Below are 16,064 nucleotides of genomic sequence, written 5' to 3' on the forward strand. Positions count from 1 at the left end.
TATCATCAAACTATAACTAGTATAATCCTTTAAAACAAGGAACAAGCGGTAATAAAATCCACATCTGTATACGAAGAATACATAACACCAAGCCCAAACGCGAAAAATCATGATTTACTTACCAACCCACCTTAAAATTACTCACTTACACACACACGCTTTCATTTCGGCCAAGCAAAGAAAACCACCCGCGACAGCGGCACACACACCCCCCTCTCTCTACTTCGGCTCCCAAAGGATCTCCCCGTAGGATTCTTCAGCACGAGCCCAGCTTATCACCTGTACAATTGTGGAATTCGGCGTATGTGTGTGTGTGCAGCCACCCCCCCCTCTCCAACCCTCCTCTTCTTCTTCATGTTTTCCAGTCAAGCTACTTTACACGTGTGAAATGTGTGTCTACGAAACAGGAAGTGGGTTAGAAGATGGGGGAAGAAAAGAGGAGGAGGGAGGACCAAGCCAAGCCTACTAGCAAAGCAAAAAAAAAGGAATAGTAGCACACAACCTTTTAAGTGGATACCCTTAACCTGCTGATCGGGATTTCAAAAGGGTAGGGATAGTTTTTGCATGGCGCTGCGGTGCGTGCGTTGGGTGCGGCGGTTGATTTCAGAGTTTCATGTGGGTATTCTTTTTGGCTTGGTTCTCTTTGGGGCTTTACCTTTTGCTTACTCGTTGCTGCGCGTGCTGATGCGAATGCTTGCTGCGAAGGTGATGATGGGCGTAGTTAGTGGATACAGACATGCGCTTGAGGTGTGGAGAGGCGAAGTCGCAGGGGGGAGAGATGGGGCCCGGAAACGGGTAGCGCGGCAAGGCGATTCACGTGAGTGGGACTGTTTTCTGGTGGTGGGTGGTGGGTGGTGTGCATGGGTTGTTGAGACAAGGTTTCAAGGACATTTGGGTTGTGAGCGGGGAGTGTGATGTGTGGCGAATAATGTTTGTTGGGGGTGTGACTGACTAGACATGTGTATGTTTCACTGTACATAGATTAGTTTGGGACATGGAGGCAGCAGCATATCTGAAAACGGCATTTCAATAATAGAGTCTTGTTTTGGAAGCGTGTAAGTTTTGAATTCACAAGCTATGTATGTATAGAGAAGAGATAAAAAAAAGACCCGTCATCTGTCCAGCTCGACACTGATGATAGTGGAGCGCTTGCGGAGTGAAGCTAAGGACAGGCGAGATGCCGTACATGCTTTGGGGCAAAAAATAATAGTAACACTGGTTTGGGTATTCGACAAAAGGAAAAGCGACCGATGCCACGCTCCAGCACTTGGAGGTGATGAGACAAGGAGAATTTCTGCGCGCGTCCATGCTCTAAAAGAATGAGACCGTTTCCACAACATTCCTTCTATGGTGTTGTTGTATCTGACGTGATTCCTTGTTATTTTTGTCTTATTTTCGTGGATGAGTGTGGTGATGAACGCCGTGAATGCTCCTTGCCATGGCCGTATGAGAACAGTAAAAACTCCGGGTGTGTAACCAAAGGAAAGGCGTGTAGGGTAATGACTTGTTTTGTGTTGATGCTTAGGCAACTTTTGTATAGACGGTGCGGGTTGGTGATAGTGGTAAAATCATCTGCCGCCGACGGAGGTGGTCCTGCCGGGAGAGTACTCGCCTCGACGACGAGCCTCCTCACGAATGAACTTTTCAACGTGCTGGTCGGCCTCGGCTCGGCTTACACCAGCTGTGAGGTAGCCGCCGACCTCATCCTCGAGCTCTAGGGGTGTGACGGCTCCAGGGCTAGCTAGAGGCTCAAGACGAGGGCTGGTTGGCCTGGGTCCAAAGCCCTTGTGCTGACGGCTAGTGTTGGCGAGAAGCTGCTGCTGGTAGAGGTACATTTGTCTTTGGACCTCAAATTGCCTGTTGGATGATCGAGGAGAGGCGGGCGAGTGCGGGCTGTCGGGACCAGCGATTGGTGTGTTTGCTTGGCTGGAGTGGCTGGAGCTTTGGGAAGAGGCATAGTTGGCGGGATGGAAGCGAGGCAGCGAGGGAAGCCTTAAATGGGCAGCAGGACCATGGTTGCTAGACTGACGCGGGTTCAGAGCTGGCCGGCGTCGAGCCTGGGAAGGGATATCGAGAGGTTGGGACCTGGGGGACAGAGGAGAACTGATGGCAGGCATGGTGCGGTCAGAGGATCGTTGCATATTCTGGTGGTGGTGGTGGTGATGGGAGTGGTGAGAGGTGGTGTCGGATTTGAAGATGACTCGCGAAAGAGAGGGCGACGCTGGCGGCGATCTCATATGATGGGGTGGCGAGAGGACCTCGTCTGACCTTTTTGAACAAAGGAGACGGGCTGGCTGGATTGATATACCAACGGTCTTCCCAAATAGTAGTGGTGGATGTGGAGGAGAGTAGCGCAGTGCCGAGGGGAAACGAGGCACAGGCAGCGGCGGTGACCAATATATGTAGGCATATGGATGTATTTGGTAGTGGGAGGGTCCAGCAGGCGTCGGGGATGGTAGCCGATGTTAATGGCATAGTAGGGCGGTGATCTTCCGCTTGGAGGCGCCGTCGTGCGGTAATCGTGCCTGAGAGGGTTGCAGGGTACAGGGCCGCCGTGTGGAGCCCGTTTCAATAATGGTGGCTCGCACCCGCCAAGGGAGGTGGTGCTGGGGCTGCTGGGGCTGCTGGCGACGCCCAATCTCAGCGAGTGGGAAGGGAACAGGGCCCGGCGTGTTGGCGGTGCGTGGATAGCTACGGCTATGGCTACGGCTACGTGGGCATGACTATCTCGTCATGCAGAATGGGTGGCCCTGGTTTGCCGATGTGCATGGCCATGATGGTGGAGGGCGGGGCGTTTTTTTCCGTCGGTGGTGGTGAATGTTCCTTGCCTTGTGCACCATGGGCTTTGATGACGCAGTGCAACAAGAACAAGAATACCGGCTGCCCTCTCCAACCCCAATGCCAGCCCCGGCGCTAAACGCGTTGTGCGAAGACGCCATGGCCAAACCTGAATTCCAATTTGCCCTGCAGCGCGGGGGGCCCTGCGTGTGCGCGCCCGTTGCAGTCCTGCCCGTCGGGGGCTGCTCGAATGTGCGCTGTTCTGTTCTGTTCTGTTCTGTTGCGCTCTGCCGTGCCGTGTCGTGGCGCATATCGGCGTGTATGTGTGGTGTGGGTGGTGTACATACATATGTACTATGTACATAGTAGACGGAGAAAACGCCCGCAAGACACAACACAACACCACACCACACCACACTACATAACACCACACCACACAACACTATATCAGCGCCAGTTCACCATCGTGACCCTACTAGGCATACGCGTCGGTGTAGGCGCTGTAGGTGTAGTGCAGTGTAGTGCAGTGTAGTGTCGTGTAGTGCCGTGTGCCAGCGACGCCACACATCTTCGACCCAATTCGCGGCAACCATCGATCGAGATCCAAGACGCGTCTTTCCCCTCAAGCCCCCCGAACTTCACCCCGTACTTCACCGAGTGGCAAGCCATCCGTCTCCATGTCCAACGTCCAGATGCGCCTCGACTGGTAGTTGGTTCTAGACAAAACTCCATGGATCTTCTAGCACTCTCCCTAGTTACTCGCTATGACGATGAACTAGAATTCCCCCTCTTGTGCCGTTAGACCACCACCCACAGAAACATCGCGGCTTTTCGGTCCGCCCCTAGATGCCGTCATCAACTTCACTCACACTTTACAGCATGCACTCCACCATGTACCTGTACACGTGCAAGACACCGACATTCCATGCAGGGACAAGCAGTCTAGCTCAAAATCCGCTTACCTGTGCGTGTACCACTGTATCCAGCAACGGCTAACGTTCCGCTACCTGCTTGTGCTCACTTCCCACACTGCACCCGGCGACCCGAACCACCCTACAAAGTCCGTCCACCGCCTCTCTACTAGCCAAAACTACTGTGGCATGACGCCTCCAGTGACGTTGGAAGAGCTAATTACCCCACGTTTCCAAACTCTCTACACAACAACAATGACGGCTGCAGGGTGCGGGACAAGACACGCCAATCTTGACAAGACACATGACCCTCTCACTGCATGCAACAAAGAAAAAAGCAACAAAGGTTTCCCATCCAACGTGCGTGTCAGTCATGGTGCCGTGAATTTGTTGGATTTGCTCGTGTGCAACTGCCTCTTCTCTATCCCCTCGCTCCAAGCTTCTCTAGAGCACGCACGCCCTGTTCTTCCCACTCCGCCTTTGTTATCCACATGTTTTCCTTGTCTGCCATGATGTTTGCCAGCACGGCACCTCCCAAGAAGACCATGTGCCTTCGCCGAGGCGGGTCCTCGATGCGCACCTTGAATTTCTACACAAGTGTTAGTGCCAGTGACCCCAACAATCAATCTGTTACTCACGTTGAGTCGCTCTGGGTTTCCGCCTAGAACCTTGGTGAGCCACAGCTGCTTCAGCTCCTTCTCCAACCGACTGGGCAGACCCGGGTACATGCTGCTTCCACCACTCAGCACAATGGCCTTGTACAGACTGCTTCGCACATCCACATCGGCCGACTGGATCGTGTTGAACAGGAACTCGGCGATACCGGGCTGTTCCACATCCACAAGGTGAGGCTGGAACAGACATTCAGGGGCCTCGAAACGCTCACTGCCCACTCGGATCACTCGACCGTCCGGAAGAGTGTATGACTCCACCAGCACTGTTGTGTCTTCGCTGAGGCGCTGGTCCAACTCGAGGTCGTATGATACGTAGCAGAGCTTCTCTTTGATTTGTCGCACCGTTTCGAAGTCGGCGGTTCGGTTCAGTGCGTATCCCCTCCGTAGAAGGAGCGCGATGAGATTGCGGGTCACATCACGTCCGGCGACATCAAGACGTCGAGTGAGGTGGTTGAGCACGGTGCTCTCGTAGACGGGAACAATATGTGTAACACCATCTCCTGAATCGACGACTACACCAGATGAGAGACCCTGTGCGTATAGAGCCAGCACAGCCTGGATAGCCACGTAGACACCACCAAAGTTGTAACGCTCAAACATGACTTCGCACATGGTCTCGCGGTTCTTGAGGGGGTTCATGGGCGGTTCAGTGAGTAGGATCTTGCGGCCAGTTGGGTCGATCTTCATCTTCTCGTAGAAAGTGTAGTCCCACAGTTGTTGCATGTCGTCCCAGCGCTTCACGATACCGTTCTCCATCTGTATGTCAAGTGATCAGTGTGTAATTCTGGACAACCATTCCCTTGCAATGACCACATACGGGGTAGGTAATCTGAAGCATTGAGCGCGCCTCTGCAGCCTCGTCACCGCACATGATGTCCTTGAGCTGAATATCACCCGTGTTTTGCTCCTCGGTTCGCAGAATGGGCCGGCCGACTATCGAAGGGTACTGGTGATCCGGGAAGTTCTGTAGTAGCCATGGTCAGCTTTGCAGGTTTCGTGTTGTGCTCCAATCGACACTCACCTGTCCGGCATAACCCGCCTTCAGGAAACCAGTCCCGCCATCGAGAACTAATTGGTAGGGTAAGCAGAGCCTCTAGAATTACCAAAGGTGCATTGCTTACCAATAGGAGCTTCAGCCATCTTGTAAAAGGCTCTGGAGAGTTGCTGGGGTGAGGGAGGGTGGATGTTGAGAGCTGGCTGTAGCTCGGGTGCCTACGTGCCTTGAGGTTGACGACGTTGGCGGCGGGGCGCTGATGGCTGGCCGGGGGTCCGTGAGCATTCAAACGGGCAAAGCAGATGGTCGAGCTACAACTTGAAATGCACCGGCTACTTTTGATTATACCAAAATCTGCGTTCTAATTTCAGGCTGAGAATTGTTAGACGAATGTAATGTGTTATATTATTTGGTCCCAGCACGGATTTCTTCCAGTTGGGCACCCAAGAGAGACTGCTTGCGTGCTGCCCAAGGATCATCTCATGTATGCAATCAATGCCAAAAAAGAGCCATGTTCATGATTTATCATCTCCCCAAATGCTTCATATCAGTTGTACATGCATTTTTCAGGTCTCGTCCCCGATACTCGTGGTCACCCATCGGGAGCGAGCTTGCTTGCTTGCGTGGTCACCCACCTTGAAAGTTGCGACTTGCACATCGCTACTAAGCGACATGGTCCGAGCGCCCACTCCAATATTCAGACGCCTTGCACCACCACCCTCGAACTTTCTCTCCTCAGCCGAATCTACTAACAGCAGCCGGTCAAGATGCCTTTCGTAAGTACACCTTAAGTTGCTCTCGCAACGAGAACTCCCTCCCTATCACCGCCGTCACGGCAACCCCGCTTCGACGGTTTGTCGAGTGGAGTCTTTGCGAGATGCTTCGAATGCGGGTTTGAAGCGCAAATCGCTGACTCTGGGAAAAGTCCAAGCTCCAGAAGAACGACGCCTACTTCTCGCGGTACCAAGTCAAGTACAAGCGCCGCCGACAGGGAAAGAGTACGTACTAGACGAATTGCCTTGTTTGCGACCACATCTAACAGTTGGCAGCCGACTACTATGCCCGTAAGAGGTTGATCACCCAGGCCAAGAACAAGTACAATGCGCCCAAGTACCGCCTCGTCGTTCGCTTCACCAACAAGGACATCATCTGCCAAATCGTCCACTCCGAGATTGGCGGAGACAAGGTCTTCATGGCTGCTTAGTACGTTGCACGCGACTTGGACTCAACATGAATTGCGGTTAACAAACGCACAGCGCTCACGAGCTGAAGGCCTACGGCATCACCCACGGTCTTACCAACTGGGCCGCTGCCTACGCCACCGGTCTCCTCCTTGCCCGCCGTGTTCTCAAGAAGCTCAAGATCGACGAGAACTTCGTCGGTGTTGAGGAGGCTGATGGTGAGTTCACCCTCACCGAGGCCGCCGAGGTTGACGGTGAGGAGCGCCGCCCATTCAAGGTCTTCCTTGATGTCGGTCTCACCCGCACCTCCACCGGTGCCCGTGTCTTCGGTGCCATGAAGGGTTGCTCTGACGGTGGTGTCTTCGTTCCCCACTCCGAGAACCGTTTCCCTGGATACGACATCGAAGCCAAGGAGCTCGACGCCGAGACCCTCCGCAAGTACATCTTCGGTGGTCACGTTGCTGAGTACATGGAGACCCTCGCCGACGACGACGAGGAGCGCTACAAGTCCCAGTTCAGCGGCTACATTGAGGACGACATCGAGGCTGATGGCCTTGAGGAGCTCTACCAGGATGCCCACAAGCAGATCCGCGAGGACCCCTGGAAGAAGGAGGAGGGTGCTGGCCCCAAGAAGACCAAGGAGGAGTGGGCTGCGGAGTCCAAGAAGTACAGGACCAAGAAGCTCACCAAGGCCGAGAAGGAGGAGCGCGTCAAGGCGAAGATCGCCGAGCTTACTTCTGCTTAAGTGGTAGCCCTTTCTTCTTCACACTCTGTTCTATCATGAAAAAAGTACGGCTCTGGCGTCTGGGGATGACATGGGAAGCATGCCTGTCATGACAGGATACATGTTCTGTACTTAGCCTTTCACGACCCTCAATGAGAAGATAAGACGACGGGCCACGCAGTTGGCTGTCGCAAACAAGATACCCCCTTTTCATACAAGTGTGCCCACTCGCTCTGCATAGGTGAAACATGGTGAAACATGGTGAAATGCAATGACATGGCCCATCTGATTTGCGCGTTGATGGCAGCAGGCTGTTGTGTAAGTAGACAATTTTGCCTTTGAGTTTGCCTCTGGCGGTTTGGTTCTAGATAGTCTTGGCTGTGTATGCGTGTGTAAGTATTGGTTCGCGAGGGTCAGGTGTCTGGGTCCACGAGGGGGCACATGACCCCGGGTACGGATGATGGGAGGGCCCGGCAAGGATTGCATCATGTTCGCGACTGGTCACGACGGGAAAGACGCCAACATGTAGTAGTGTATGTATGCAGTAGTAATCACATACGTAGCAAGCAGTAGTACATACGTACTAGTAGGTTGTATATTTATTACGGTGTTGGCGGAGAGAGAGCTGAGGAGGAGCCGAAGCAAGCAGCCGAGAGCGTCTTTCGTCATCGCCCCGGCCCCAATATACATACGTGCTAAGCACCGTCGCGCACGTTCGCCATCACCTCGCTGCTCGCCATCGGCCGAAGATCGCACAGGGCAGCTTTTTGAATTTGAGCCCAAGTTCTGACGTGAGCACCACGGGTCGACTGATATTGTATTCGGCTCCTGGCAGAACAGCATCCGGGAGCATTTCCTCAGCATTTCCAATCAGCGCGTGGCGTGGGTTGATTACTCCGAACTCAGCTCAGCCAGACCCCGCAGACTCCCGACTCCCTCACCGAGGGTATTCGCAACCCTGACGCATGTCGCCCCTGGATAATACGGGTACACAATGACAACCATCCAGACATCGACCGATGCTGCGTCCGCCATGGAGGACATACATGGTGTAGATGTATCGTGGCTGCATCACTCGACTAGAGGTAAGGCCCGCTTACCCTGGGTGGAGACCGCTCGGCTTTGCGGCGCGACCCTGGATTACTCTCTCTGTCTCGTGTGAGAGAGCACTGCTAACGTTGCACTCTTTACCACAGATCATCACCATCGCCAACAGGCCCCGTCATCGCCAGGCCTGAGTAGAGATGCGCCGCCCAAAACCTCATCCCATGGCGGAATACCTGCTCGGCCCCGCCATGACGAGCAGCAAATCCAGAAGCCGACACCGGCGACCAACAGACCCGCATCTCCCCCACGACCGTCTCCTGTCGCACCTGCACCTGCACCCACATCTCCTATGACCGCGACTCCTCCCATCAAGGTACCGCCGAAGCGACCGACACTACTCAGCCGAGGCAGTTCTGAAAAGAATGTCAACGGAACCACACCACCAGACTCGAGACTCACGTCGCGGCGCAACTCATGGATGAACACCATCAGTTCCAAATTCTCCTCGCAGAACTCGCCGGCGCAAACTACCCACGCCCAAGCCCAGGGATCGCATGTATCCCCCAACAACGCCTCTCCCTCGGCCAACGGTGCCCTGAACGGCATACAAGCAGCTTCGACAGGACACAATGGCGCCCCTGACCCCTATGTTCCACAACAGCCCAAGACTTCATTCGTTGGCAATGTCCTTCGGCGCCTGTCTTCGGGGTCGCAAGTCAGTGCTGTTGGCAAGGTCTATCCCAACGGAGGCGTGTGCCCGCGCAAAGTCATGAACATTGACCCAAACCGAGAACGATGTTTAGTGCCCGAGCTTGACCAGCACAAACTGCGCAAGGTTGCATTCTGTGTCGACGTTGAGATTGCTGGAGGGCCCAAGTACAAGGACGAAGTGGCTACAGATGAGAAGCAGCCAAAGCAAAAAGAAAAGAAGATGAAGGAGCGCGGTGAAGGCGAGGCACTCAAGAACCCGGATACTGTGGTTGAGCAAAAGGACAAAGCAGGTGTTGTCGCTGTCGCGCAAGAGGCAGTTGGAAACGAATACGAGCCCAACCCTGAAGGCACAGTCATAGAGGACAAGCAGGAGACGAGCAAGAAAAAAGAAAAGAAGAAGCGATCGGAAGCTGAACGGAAGGAAAGGAAAGAGAAGAAGCGCAGAAAAGCCGAGGAGAACGGCACAGTACCTCTAGAGTTGACCAGAGATGACGATAGCGGTAGCGCTGAAGGTGTATCTGCTGCGTCAAGGACAACGGCACCTCCTCGCGCCCAGGATCGGCCAACGATTGATCCACTGCGCATCTACAGACGATGCTGTCAACTGCGCGAATCTCCTATCCTCAAGCGTATCAGTGACCAATTGGCAGCCCCGAGCGCATGCACTGTTGTTCAGCCCGGTGTCGTCACCTGTCTGGATTTGACTGGATCGCGGTTACAACTAGCAGATTTTCTCACTCTATCCGATTGGCTGGCTATCGTGCCTGTAAAGAAATTGTTCTTGGAGGACGCAGATCTGACTGATGAAAAGATACGCCTTGTTCTCGCCGGTCTACTCGCTGCCAGGGTTCCAGAACCACCAAAACGTCGTAGTCAGTCCAGCGAAGATGCGCAGGATGGGCTTTGCCAACCAGGTTCTTCGGCAGTGAAAAAGCTGATTCTGAAGAACAACCCCAAAATCACATCTGAGGGCTGGAAACACATTGCACTCTTCCTATACATGTGCAAATCCATCATGGCAGTCGACGTCTCGATGATTCCATTTCCAAACTCTCAACCGCAGGTGGCCTCCCCATCTTCAGAAAGCGCACCAGTTCTGTCACCTACCAAAGACACCAAGTCAGTGGATATTGCGGATATCTTCTCGAAAGCCATTTCCGAGCGCTTGGGTGGTTCCGAGCTACAAGAATTAGTCATGGCCGAGTGTAACCTGAATTCTGCAAGCATCCGCAAAATCATCGATGGCTGTGTCATTAGTGGTATCCAGCGTCTCAGTCTTGCAACAAACGACATAGATAGCGAAGGGCTTGAACATGTGTTACGGTACTTGCGTTCCGGGGTCTGTCAAGGTCTCGATATCGGAGGCAATGATCTCAGATCTTGGGTAGGCCAGCTTGGTGAAAGCATAAGACACTGCGAAAACAGTCCACTGTGGGCTTTATGCTTGCAAGACACCGGTCTTACTCCTGAATCGCTCAAGGCACTATTTCCAGTCCTTGTATCTTTGCCGTCCTTCAAATTCTTGGATCTTTCGCATAACAGGGGCCTCTTCATGGGCCAGACTTCGCTATGTCTGCTAAGGAAATACATGCCCCAGTTCAAAGAACTGAAACGGATACATCTTGTAAACGTGGACATGAAGCTTGAAGATGCGATAGCCATCGCTGAAATTCTTCCCGACTGTCCGCAAATTGCGCACATCAATCTTCTTGAAAACCCCGAAATCACACGCGTGGCAACTTCTACAGACGAGGAAACCCAAGAAGATGCTGCTGCGCTGTACGCATCTCTCACACTTGCGGCCAAATTGTCAAAATCACTTATATGTGTCGACGTCGACATACCAGCTCCCGAACAGAGCGAAGTCGTCAAGGCACTCGCAAAACAAGTTGTGGCATACTGTTTGCGTAATATCGAATCCATCAACGAAGTGCCTGAACTTCGTGCTGCACCAAAACAAGTCGAAGTACCGCGCATCTTGATGCGTCTTGTGGGCCCAGACAATGAAGATGATAAAGAGAACGACAATGCATCGTCAGCCGATGATGACTACATTATCGGCAGCACGGGTATTGCTAAAGCCATGAGCTATTGCTTATCTAACAAGGAGTCGGATCTCAGTAGAGTGTCAGTTCCAAGCGGCACTTCGACTCCAAGGAGTAGAGGCTTAGTTCCAGTACTGGAGGAGCCAAGCAAGGCAAGAGCAATGTCTAAAGACTTGCTTGATACGGCGCGTACCACACGATCAAGAATCCAGCCTGCATTGATTCGAGAGGCGAAGAGCGGGAATGATGCTAACTACCGTATGTCATATCACCTTAGCATTTTTGAAATACAGCTAACACGCAAAGGCCGTTTATTGTTCTTGGATCAAACCCTCCAGGGTATGATCCAGCGCTTTGAAGACGAATATCCAGAAACCCGTCTCCAGCCTTCAGAAGCTGCCTCTATTTCTAGCTCCTTACCAAGCGCTTCACCGACTGCTTCTACAGCTCCTGCCCTCGAAAACAGCGTCTTAACAGACATGACGGCCCCTGAATCCGATGAGGACGAACCTCCTACTACACTTCGCTCGCGCCACAACTCCGATGTCTCTCTCGCATCCCGTAACATGTCCCTTGAAGAAGGTCGTCTGCATCGCTTTGGCCACCGCGTGCGCACTGGTCTTCTCAACTCCCGCCCAAGCACGCCTGATGATTCTGAGAACCAGTCTTCCTTCCTTTCGAGCACGGCAGACGATGAAGGATTCCCTGAGCACATTGAATCGTTGCGCGAATACTTCATGAACCACAGTGGCGATGATGAGCTCAGGCATATGATTGAGGGTAAAGGATGGGAAGAGGCTTTTGACAGCGTAGTGAAGAACGCCGAGGAGCTGAAGAACTTGGAGAGAGAGGACCCAACCCATTTCAAGATCTTCAAGGAAAGTCAAATTGCTGCCTTGAAAAATCGTAATCCAGACCTGTTTGCTCCAGGGGAGAAGCACGTCAAGAGCGACGGAGATGGTGATGATTTTGCTGTTGAAGACTAGACTAGGAACCGTTTAATACCACGATTCTGGGGGAATGGGCAATGTAAAGTAAGTGTTGGACATTCACTGTTGACTTGAGATACCAGAAGAGACCCTGAGCGTCTCGATTCGCGTAGTTTTGTATTCTTTTTACATTTTCAGCACGTAACCAATGCACCTCGTGTAATGAGGTGGTTGAAGTAATGTTACTTTGATGTTACGTGAGCACTCATACTACCTTTGTAAAGGTTCTTTAGCATCGCAATTCGTGACAACTCTGAAGGAGATGAATCCAGCTAGAGACGTCTCCTAATATGAAATCATTGAGAGCTGATTTGAGAGTGCCCAAAATCGCCTCATACTCACGCCACCACGGACCACTTTCGCGACGCACACTAATGCTGCTTCGTGCATGTTGCTTCGTGCATGCTCCAATCACAAAGGTTCATATATAATCATTTATCTCTAAAGAGTGAGCATTTCCAAGCCTTCACGATGCCCAGCGTCACTACCGCCTCCTTCTACTTACTCTTAGTTCTTGCCATATCAATTCAATCTTTTCTACCTTCTCCTGAAACAAACATGACATCCGTCAGCAGCCCATGGGCCGATACTCCATGTGAACTCATCACTACACCACAGCATGCGACAGGAAAAGTATTTTGTTTTCAATAAAAAAACATCCCACTTACTGGAAAATTATACTGATTTCTTCATCTCTTAGACCGACATTTTCACCGTCGGCGCCACACACATGGCACACATCCACAACGCCATCCTCCGCGGCTACAACTCCATCTACCTCCAAGCACCCCTCGTCAAAGACACCGACAAAGCTGCATTCGTAGGCTACGCACTGACATGGTTCCGCTTCGTAAAATCGCACCACAACGACGAGGAAACCGAGTTATTCCCCGCTGTCGAACAAGTCTTAAACGACAAGAACATATGGGGAGAAACGCACAAAGAGCACGGTAAGAAATCTCTCCTCCCCCTTACCTACTGTCTCTCTTTCCCGCATGAAAAGAACAGCGTGTCTAACAAGAAGAGTAAAAATACAGAATCCTTCTTAGAAGGCCTATCCGCATACTCCTCCTACCTCTCCACCCTACCCTCCCCCACCGCTCTAAACGGCACACACCTCCAATTCCTCATGTCCTCCTTCCAACCAGCCTTCTCCCACCATTTCCACAGCGAAATCAGCACCATCGCTTCTTTCTCCTCGCACCCGTCTGCCCCCGCGCCCAACACCCCCGAAGCAGACGCCGCAGCCGCTGTATTCAAGACTTGGGGCAAGAAGACGGTGATGAAGGCGGGGACGCTGGATGTTGTTCCTTTTTTCTTGATGAACCTAGATGCAGAGTATGAGGGGGGTAAGTGGGCGGATTGGCCGCCCATGCCGAGGTTGGTTAGGTGGGGGTTGGTGAATGGGGCCGGTAGTGTGAATTGGGCGTGGTGGAAGTTTGCGAGTTGTGATTGTGGGGGTAGGCCGAGGGCATTGTGGGCGTTGCAGCAGGAGGGAGGGGGGAAGGAGTAGGTGTTTGGCTTATGTATGTTTTTCTGGGAGGTTTTTTGAGTTATTTTGTATTTGTTTGAATGGGTATTTGTTACTGGTAATGACGGATGTAGTCTGCGTTTGTGAATGCGGGACGTACCTTTCATCTGAATTTCAATCACATGTGTAATATCTGCACTTTCTCTCTTCTCTTCAGCGACTTCTCTTATCGAACATCGCATCCGGAAACAAAACAACAAAACAACAACGTTGTTATCATCCTTTCAGTCCATTCTTTACACTTCTATCCATAATCCATCTACAATGTCTTCCATAACCCCTTACGAAGCTGCCGCCGCCGCAATCCTCAAATTCCTCGAAAAACGCATCACAGCCCTCAGCATAAAAATCGCCACCGACCGCGCCAATCTCCGAGAAAGGCTCCCACTCAGCTACACCACCTGGAAGCGAGAAAACCGATGGACCGCCGATCTCGAACGATACCAAATAGAACTAGAGAAACTGTGGATCAAGATCCAGGACGCGACTCTGGACTACAAGATGGTATGGGTGGACGAGGTGGAAAAGAGATATGCCGATAGAATTGGGAATTGGAGGGCTAATAGCATGTTCTGAACGAGACCCCGTCTCATTTGAAGGAGAGGAGGAAGGGAGGAGGGAGGGGGAGATATTGATAAGTAAGAGGTTTTCATTGCCATTGCACCAGCCCATCGATATAAACCTTCAGTGCTATATCATCGCTACATAACCCAGCGCTAATACTTATACTGATAGCTAAATCGCTATCGCCGACGAGGAACATATCGCTTCGCACGTCGTTTCCGCGTAACGGGTCGTATACGTAGTCTGGGATTCGCGTTTTGACGGCTTGAGGCCAGGTTCCGATTGCATAGCTCGTCTGTGATTGTTGGGGTACGGAAACGGCTTTGCACCAGTAGTGGCTGGTTGCGCGGTTGAAGCCAAAGGCGACTGGGTAATTGAGGGAATGCGCATATGTGGCTGACTGTACGCGCAGGAGGAGGGCACCCCAGAACTCGGTGACGTTTTCGGGGATGCGAAGCTCGTGTGAGGCTTCGTCCCATGCAGGGCGGGGTGTAACGCTGATTATGCGGACGGCGGGTGTGATTTGGTTTGATATCCGGCGTTGGATGTGGAAGCATTTGAAGTCTGTGGTTGTAAAACTTGGGGGGATGGAGAGTTTCTGTCGGACATAGATGGTCTTTAGTTGACCTGTTGGCCAGTCATCAATTGCAGTGAGGGTTCCAGCGTCGACACGTGCGTATTGCATGCCGCCATCTAGATATTTCAGTGCGATGGCTAAGCGCTGGCTCATGGAATTGCTTGATCGGATCATAGCCAGCACACGGCTCTTGTCTTTTGCATCCGGTAGGAACTCGAGCTGGACACAGAGACCTATAGGCGTCGAGGCGATGGGAAAGGTGGACATGACGCTCTCGCGCTCGATGGAGTGACAGTGCTGGAACTCAGCCGGACTTCGTGCAAGTAGGCCCCGATATGTAGACTGCCGTGACTCATTTGCACGCCATGAGAACAGTGAGTAGTCATCGGTCGTTTTGAGTACCTCTTCCTGCAGCCGAATAAAGGCCTTTTCGCCTTCCCCATACAAAAGCGGCATGTGGATATCGAAGATACCGAGTAAGCTGTATGCCACATCCTCAATGCGCGTGCTTTGACGATGCGCAGCCCAGGACATTCTTTCTGCTACTGAAACTTCACTAAGTGATCTGGAATCCTCAAGAATATGGACCGGGATGTTTGTCACATCCGACAACTCTTTCAAGAACTCGACCTTCTCGCCCATCAATGTCCAATCCTGGAGGTAGAAGCGGCATACAACAGGCGCTATAAGCTCTTGAAGAGTCCATCCACGTTGCGTCCATCTGCTATTCGCAAAAGCGCATCTCGCAATCTCTGAGGCGGTCCTGAAGTCGCCGTGGTTTTTGGCAATGTCGCTAAGATACACGATGCACACTTCTGCGTCCCTGTACCAACGATACATTGAATTAATGGCCTCTTGCAGCTCGGCGCTTGATGTCTTGTCTATACAGCATGTGTCTACCCAGAGATAGTTGCAGCCCTGGCCCCGCGCTTGCTCGGCTGCATTGATGATTTTGCTGTAGCCAACACGCTTCATGAGATCGCTTTCCGACATGGTTCCTGAGAGCGCCCCAGAGTTTCCTCGGATCATCATCTCCAGGGCCAACATGAGAGATGTTTGCGCATGTTGCTCGTTCTGTGATAGAGAGGCTGGCAACGATGATGCGGAGAGTTTCCGAGCTCTATTGATCCAGACATATTCTTGGTGGCTGACTTCATCTGAACCCCACGTATGGGAGAGAATGGCGTAGGCAGGGATTTCATTGTCATTAAACCATCCGAGTTCGAGTGTTCTTGTGTCGATGAGACGCATGACAGGTGCTCTGCAATGTGCCGTTGTCGAAAGTCATTGGACTGGGGTGCAGTGGTGGGGTCAGTCTGTTTCGAAAACGATTTGTGC

At 52.3% G+C, this 16,064-nt stretch overlaps 8 protein-coding genes across 8 annotated transcripts; 5 read left to right on the forward strand and 3 right to left on the reverse strand.

The window, feature by feature from the left end:
- Positions 1 to 1,568: 1,568 nt before the first annotated feature.
- Positions 1,569 to 2,141, reverse strand: COCCADRAFT_97062 (uncharacterized protein; the record flags this gene model as incomplete). The annotated part of the gene is made up of 1 exon (XM_007714441.1): positions 1,569 to 2,141. The coding sequence occupies one exon, from the start codon at positions 2,139 to 2,141 to the stop codon at positions 1,569 to 1,571; it is 573 nt and encodes a 190-aa protein (XP_007712631.1).
- Positions 2,142 to 2,838: 697 nt separating this feature from the next.
- COCCADRAFT_37073 (uncharacterized protein) lies at positions 2,839 to 3,498 on the forward strand (the record flags this gene model as incomplete). The annotated part of the gene is made up of 3 exons (XM_007714442.1): positions 2,839 to 3,117; positions 3,148 to 3,234; positions 3,406 to 3,498. 3 exons carry the CDS (start codon positions 2,839 to 2,841, stop codon positions 3,496 to 3,498), a joined length of 459 nt encoding a protein of 152 aa, XP_007712632.1.
- Positions 3,499 to 4,110: 612 nt separating this feature from the next.
- COCCADRAFT_26538 (uncharacterized protein) lies at positions 4,111 to 5,503 on the reverse strand (the record flags this gene model as incomplete). The annotated part of the gene is made up of 5 exons (XM_007714428.1): positions 4,111 to 4,278; positions 4,328 to 5,119; positions 5,181 to 5,327; positions 5,385 to 5,431; positions 5,485 to 5,503. The coding sequence occupies 5 exons, from the start codon at positions 5,501 to 5,503 to the stop codon at positions 4,111 to 4,113; spliced, it is 1,173 nt and encodes a 390-aa protein (XP_007712618.1).
- A 621-nt stretch (positions 5,504 to 6,124) lies between these two features.
- COCCADRAFT_5332 (uncharacterized protein) lies at positions 6,125 to 7,283 on the forward strand (the record flags this gene model as incomplete). Its single annotated transcript, XM_007714422.1, has 4 exons — positions 6,125 to 6,133; positions 6,283 to 6,355; positions 6,407 to 6,560; positions 6,614 to 7,283. The coding sequence occupies 4 exons, from the start codon at positions 6,125 to 6,127 to the stop codon at positions 7,281 to 7,283; spliced, it is 906 nt and encodes a 301-aa protein (XP_007712612.1).
- Positions 7,284 to 8,256: 973 nt separating this feature from the next.
- On the forward strand, positions 8,257 to 12,051 carry COCCADRAFT_97074 (uncharacterized protein; the record flags this gene model as incomplete). Its single annotated transcript, XM_007714443.1, has 3 exons — positions 8,257 to 8,347; positions 8,459 to 11,323; positions 11,372 to 12,051. The coding sequence occupies 3 exons, from the start codon at positions 8,257 to 8,259 to the stop codon at positions 12,049 to 12,051; spliced, it is 3,636 nt and encodes a 1,211-aa protein (XP_007712633.1).
- Positions 12,052 to 12,525: 474 nt separating this feature from the next.
- On the forward strand, positions 12,526 to 13,567 carry COCCADRAFT_97042 (uncharacterized protein; the record flags this gene model as incomplete). Its single annotated transcript, XM_007714444.1, has 3 exons — positions 12,526 to 12,687; positions 12,755 to 13,004; positions 13,092 to 13,567. 3 exons carry the CDS (start codon positions 12,526 to 12,528, stop codon positions 13,565 to 13,567), a joined length of 888 nt encoding a protein of 295 aa, XP_007712634.1.
- A 282-nt stretch (positions 13,568 to 13,849) lies between these two features.
- Positions 13,850 to 14,161, forward strand: COCCADRAFT_97075 (uncharacterized protein; the record flags this gene model as incomplete). Its single annotated transcript, XM_007714445.1, has 1 exon — positions 13,850 to 14,161. The coding sequence occupies one exon, from the start codon at positions 13,850 to 13,852 to the stop codon at positions 14,159 to 14,161; it is 312 nt and encodes a 103-aa protein (XP_007712635.1).
- Positions 14,162 to 14,234: 73 nt separating this feature from the next.
- On the reverse strand, positions 14,235 to 15,977 carry COCCADRAFT_37078 (uncharacterized protein; the record flags this gene model as incomplete). Its single annotated transcript, XM_007714446.1, has 1 exon — positions 14,235 to 15,977. One exon carries the CDS (start codon positions 15,975 to 15,977, stop codon positions 14,235 to 14,237), a length of 1,743 nt encoding a protein of 580 aa, XP_007712636.1.
- Positions 15,978 to 16,064: the final 87 nt, after the last annotated feature.

The sequence above is a fragment of the Bipolaris zeicola genome, assembly GCF_000523435.1.
Source record: "Bipolaris zeicola 26-R-13 unplaced genomic scaffold scaffold_81, whole genome shotgun sequence".
Classification (NCBI taxonomy): domain Eukaryota; kingdom Fungi; phylum Ascomycota; class Dothideomycetes; order Pleosporales; family Pleosporaceae; genus Bipolaris; species Bipolaris zeicola.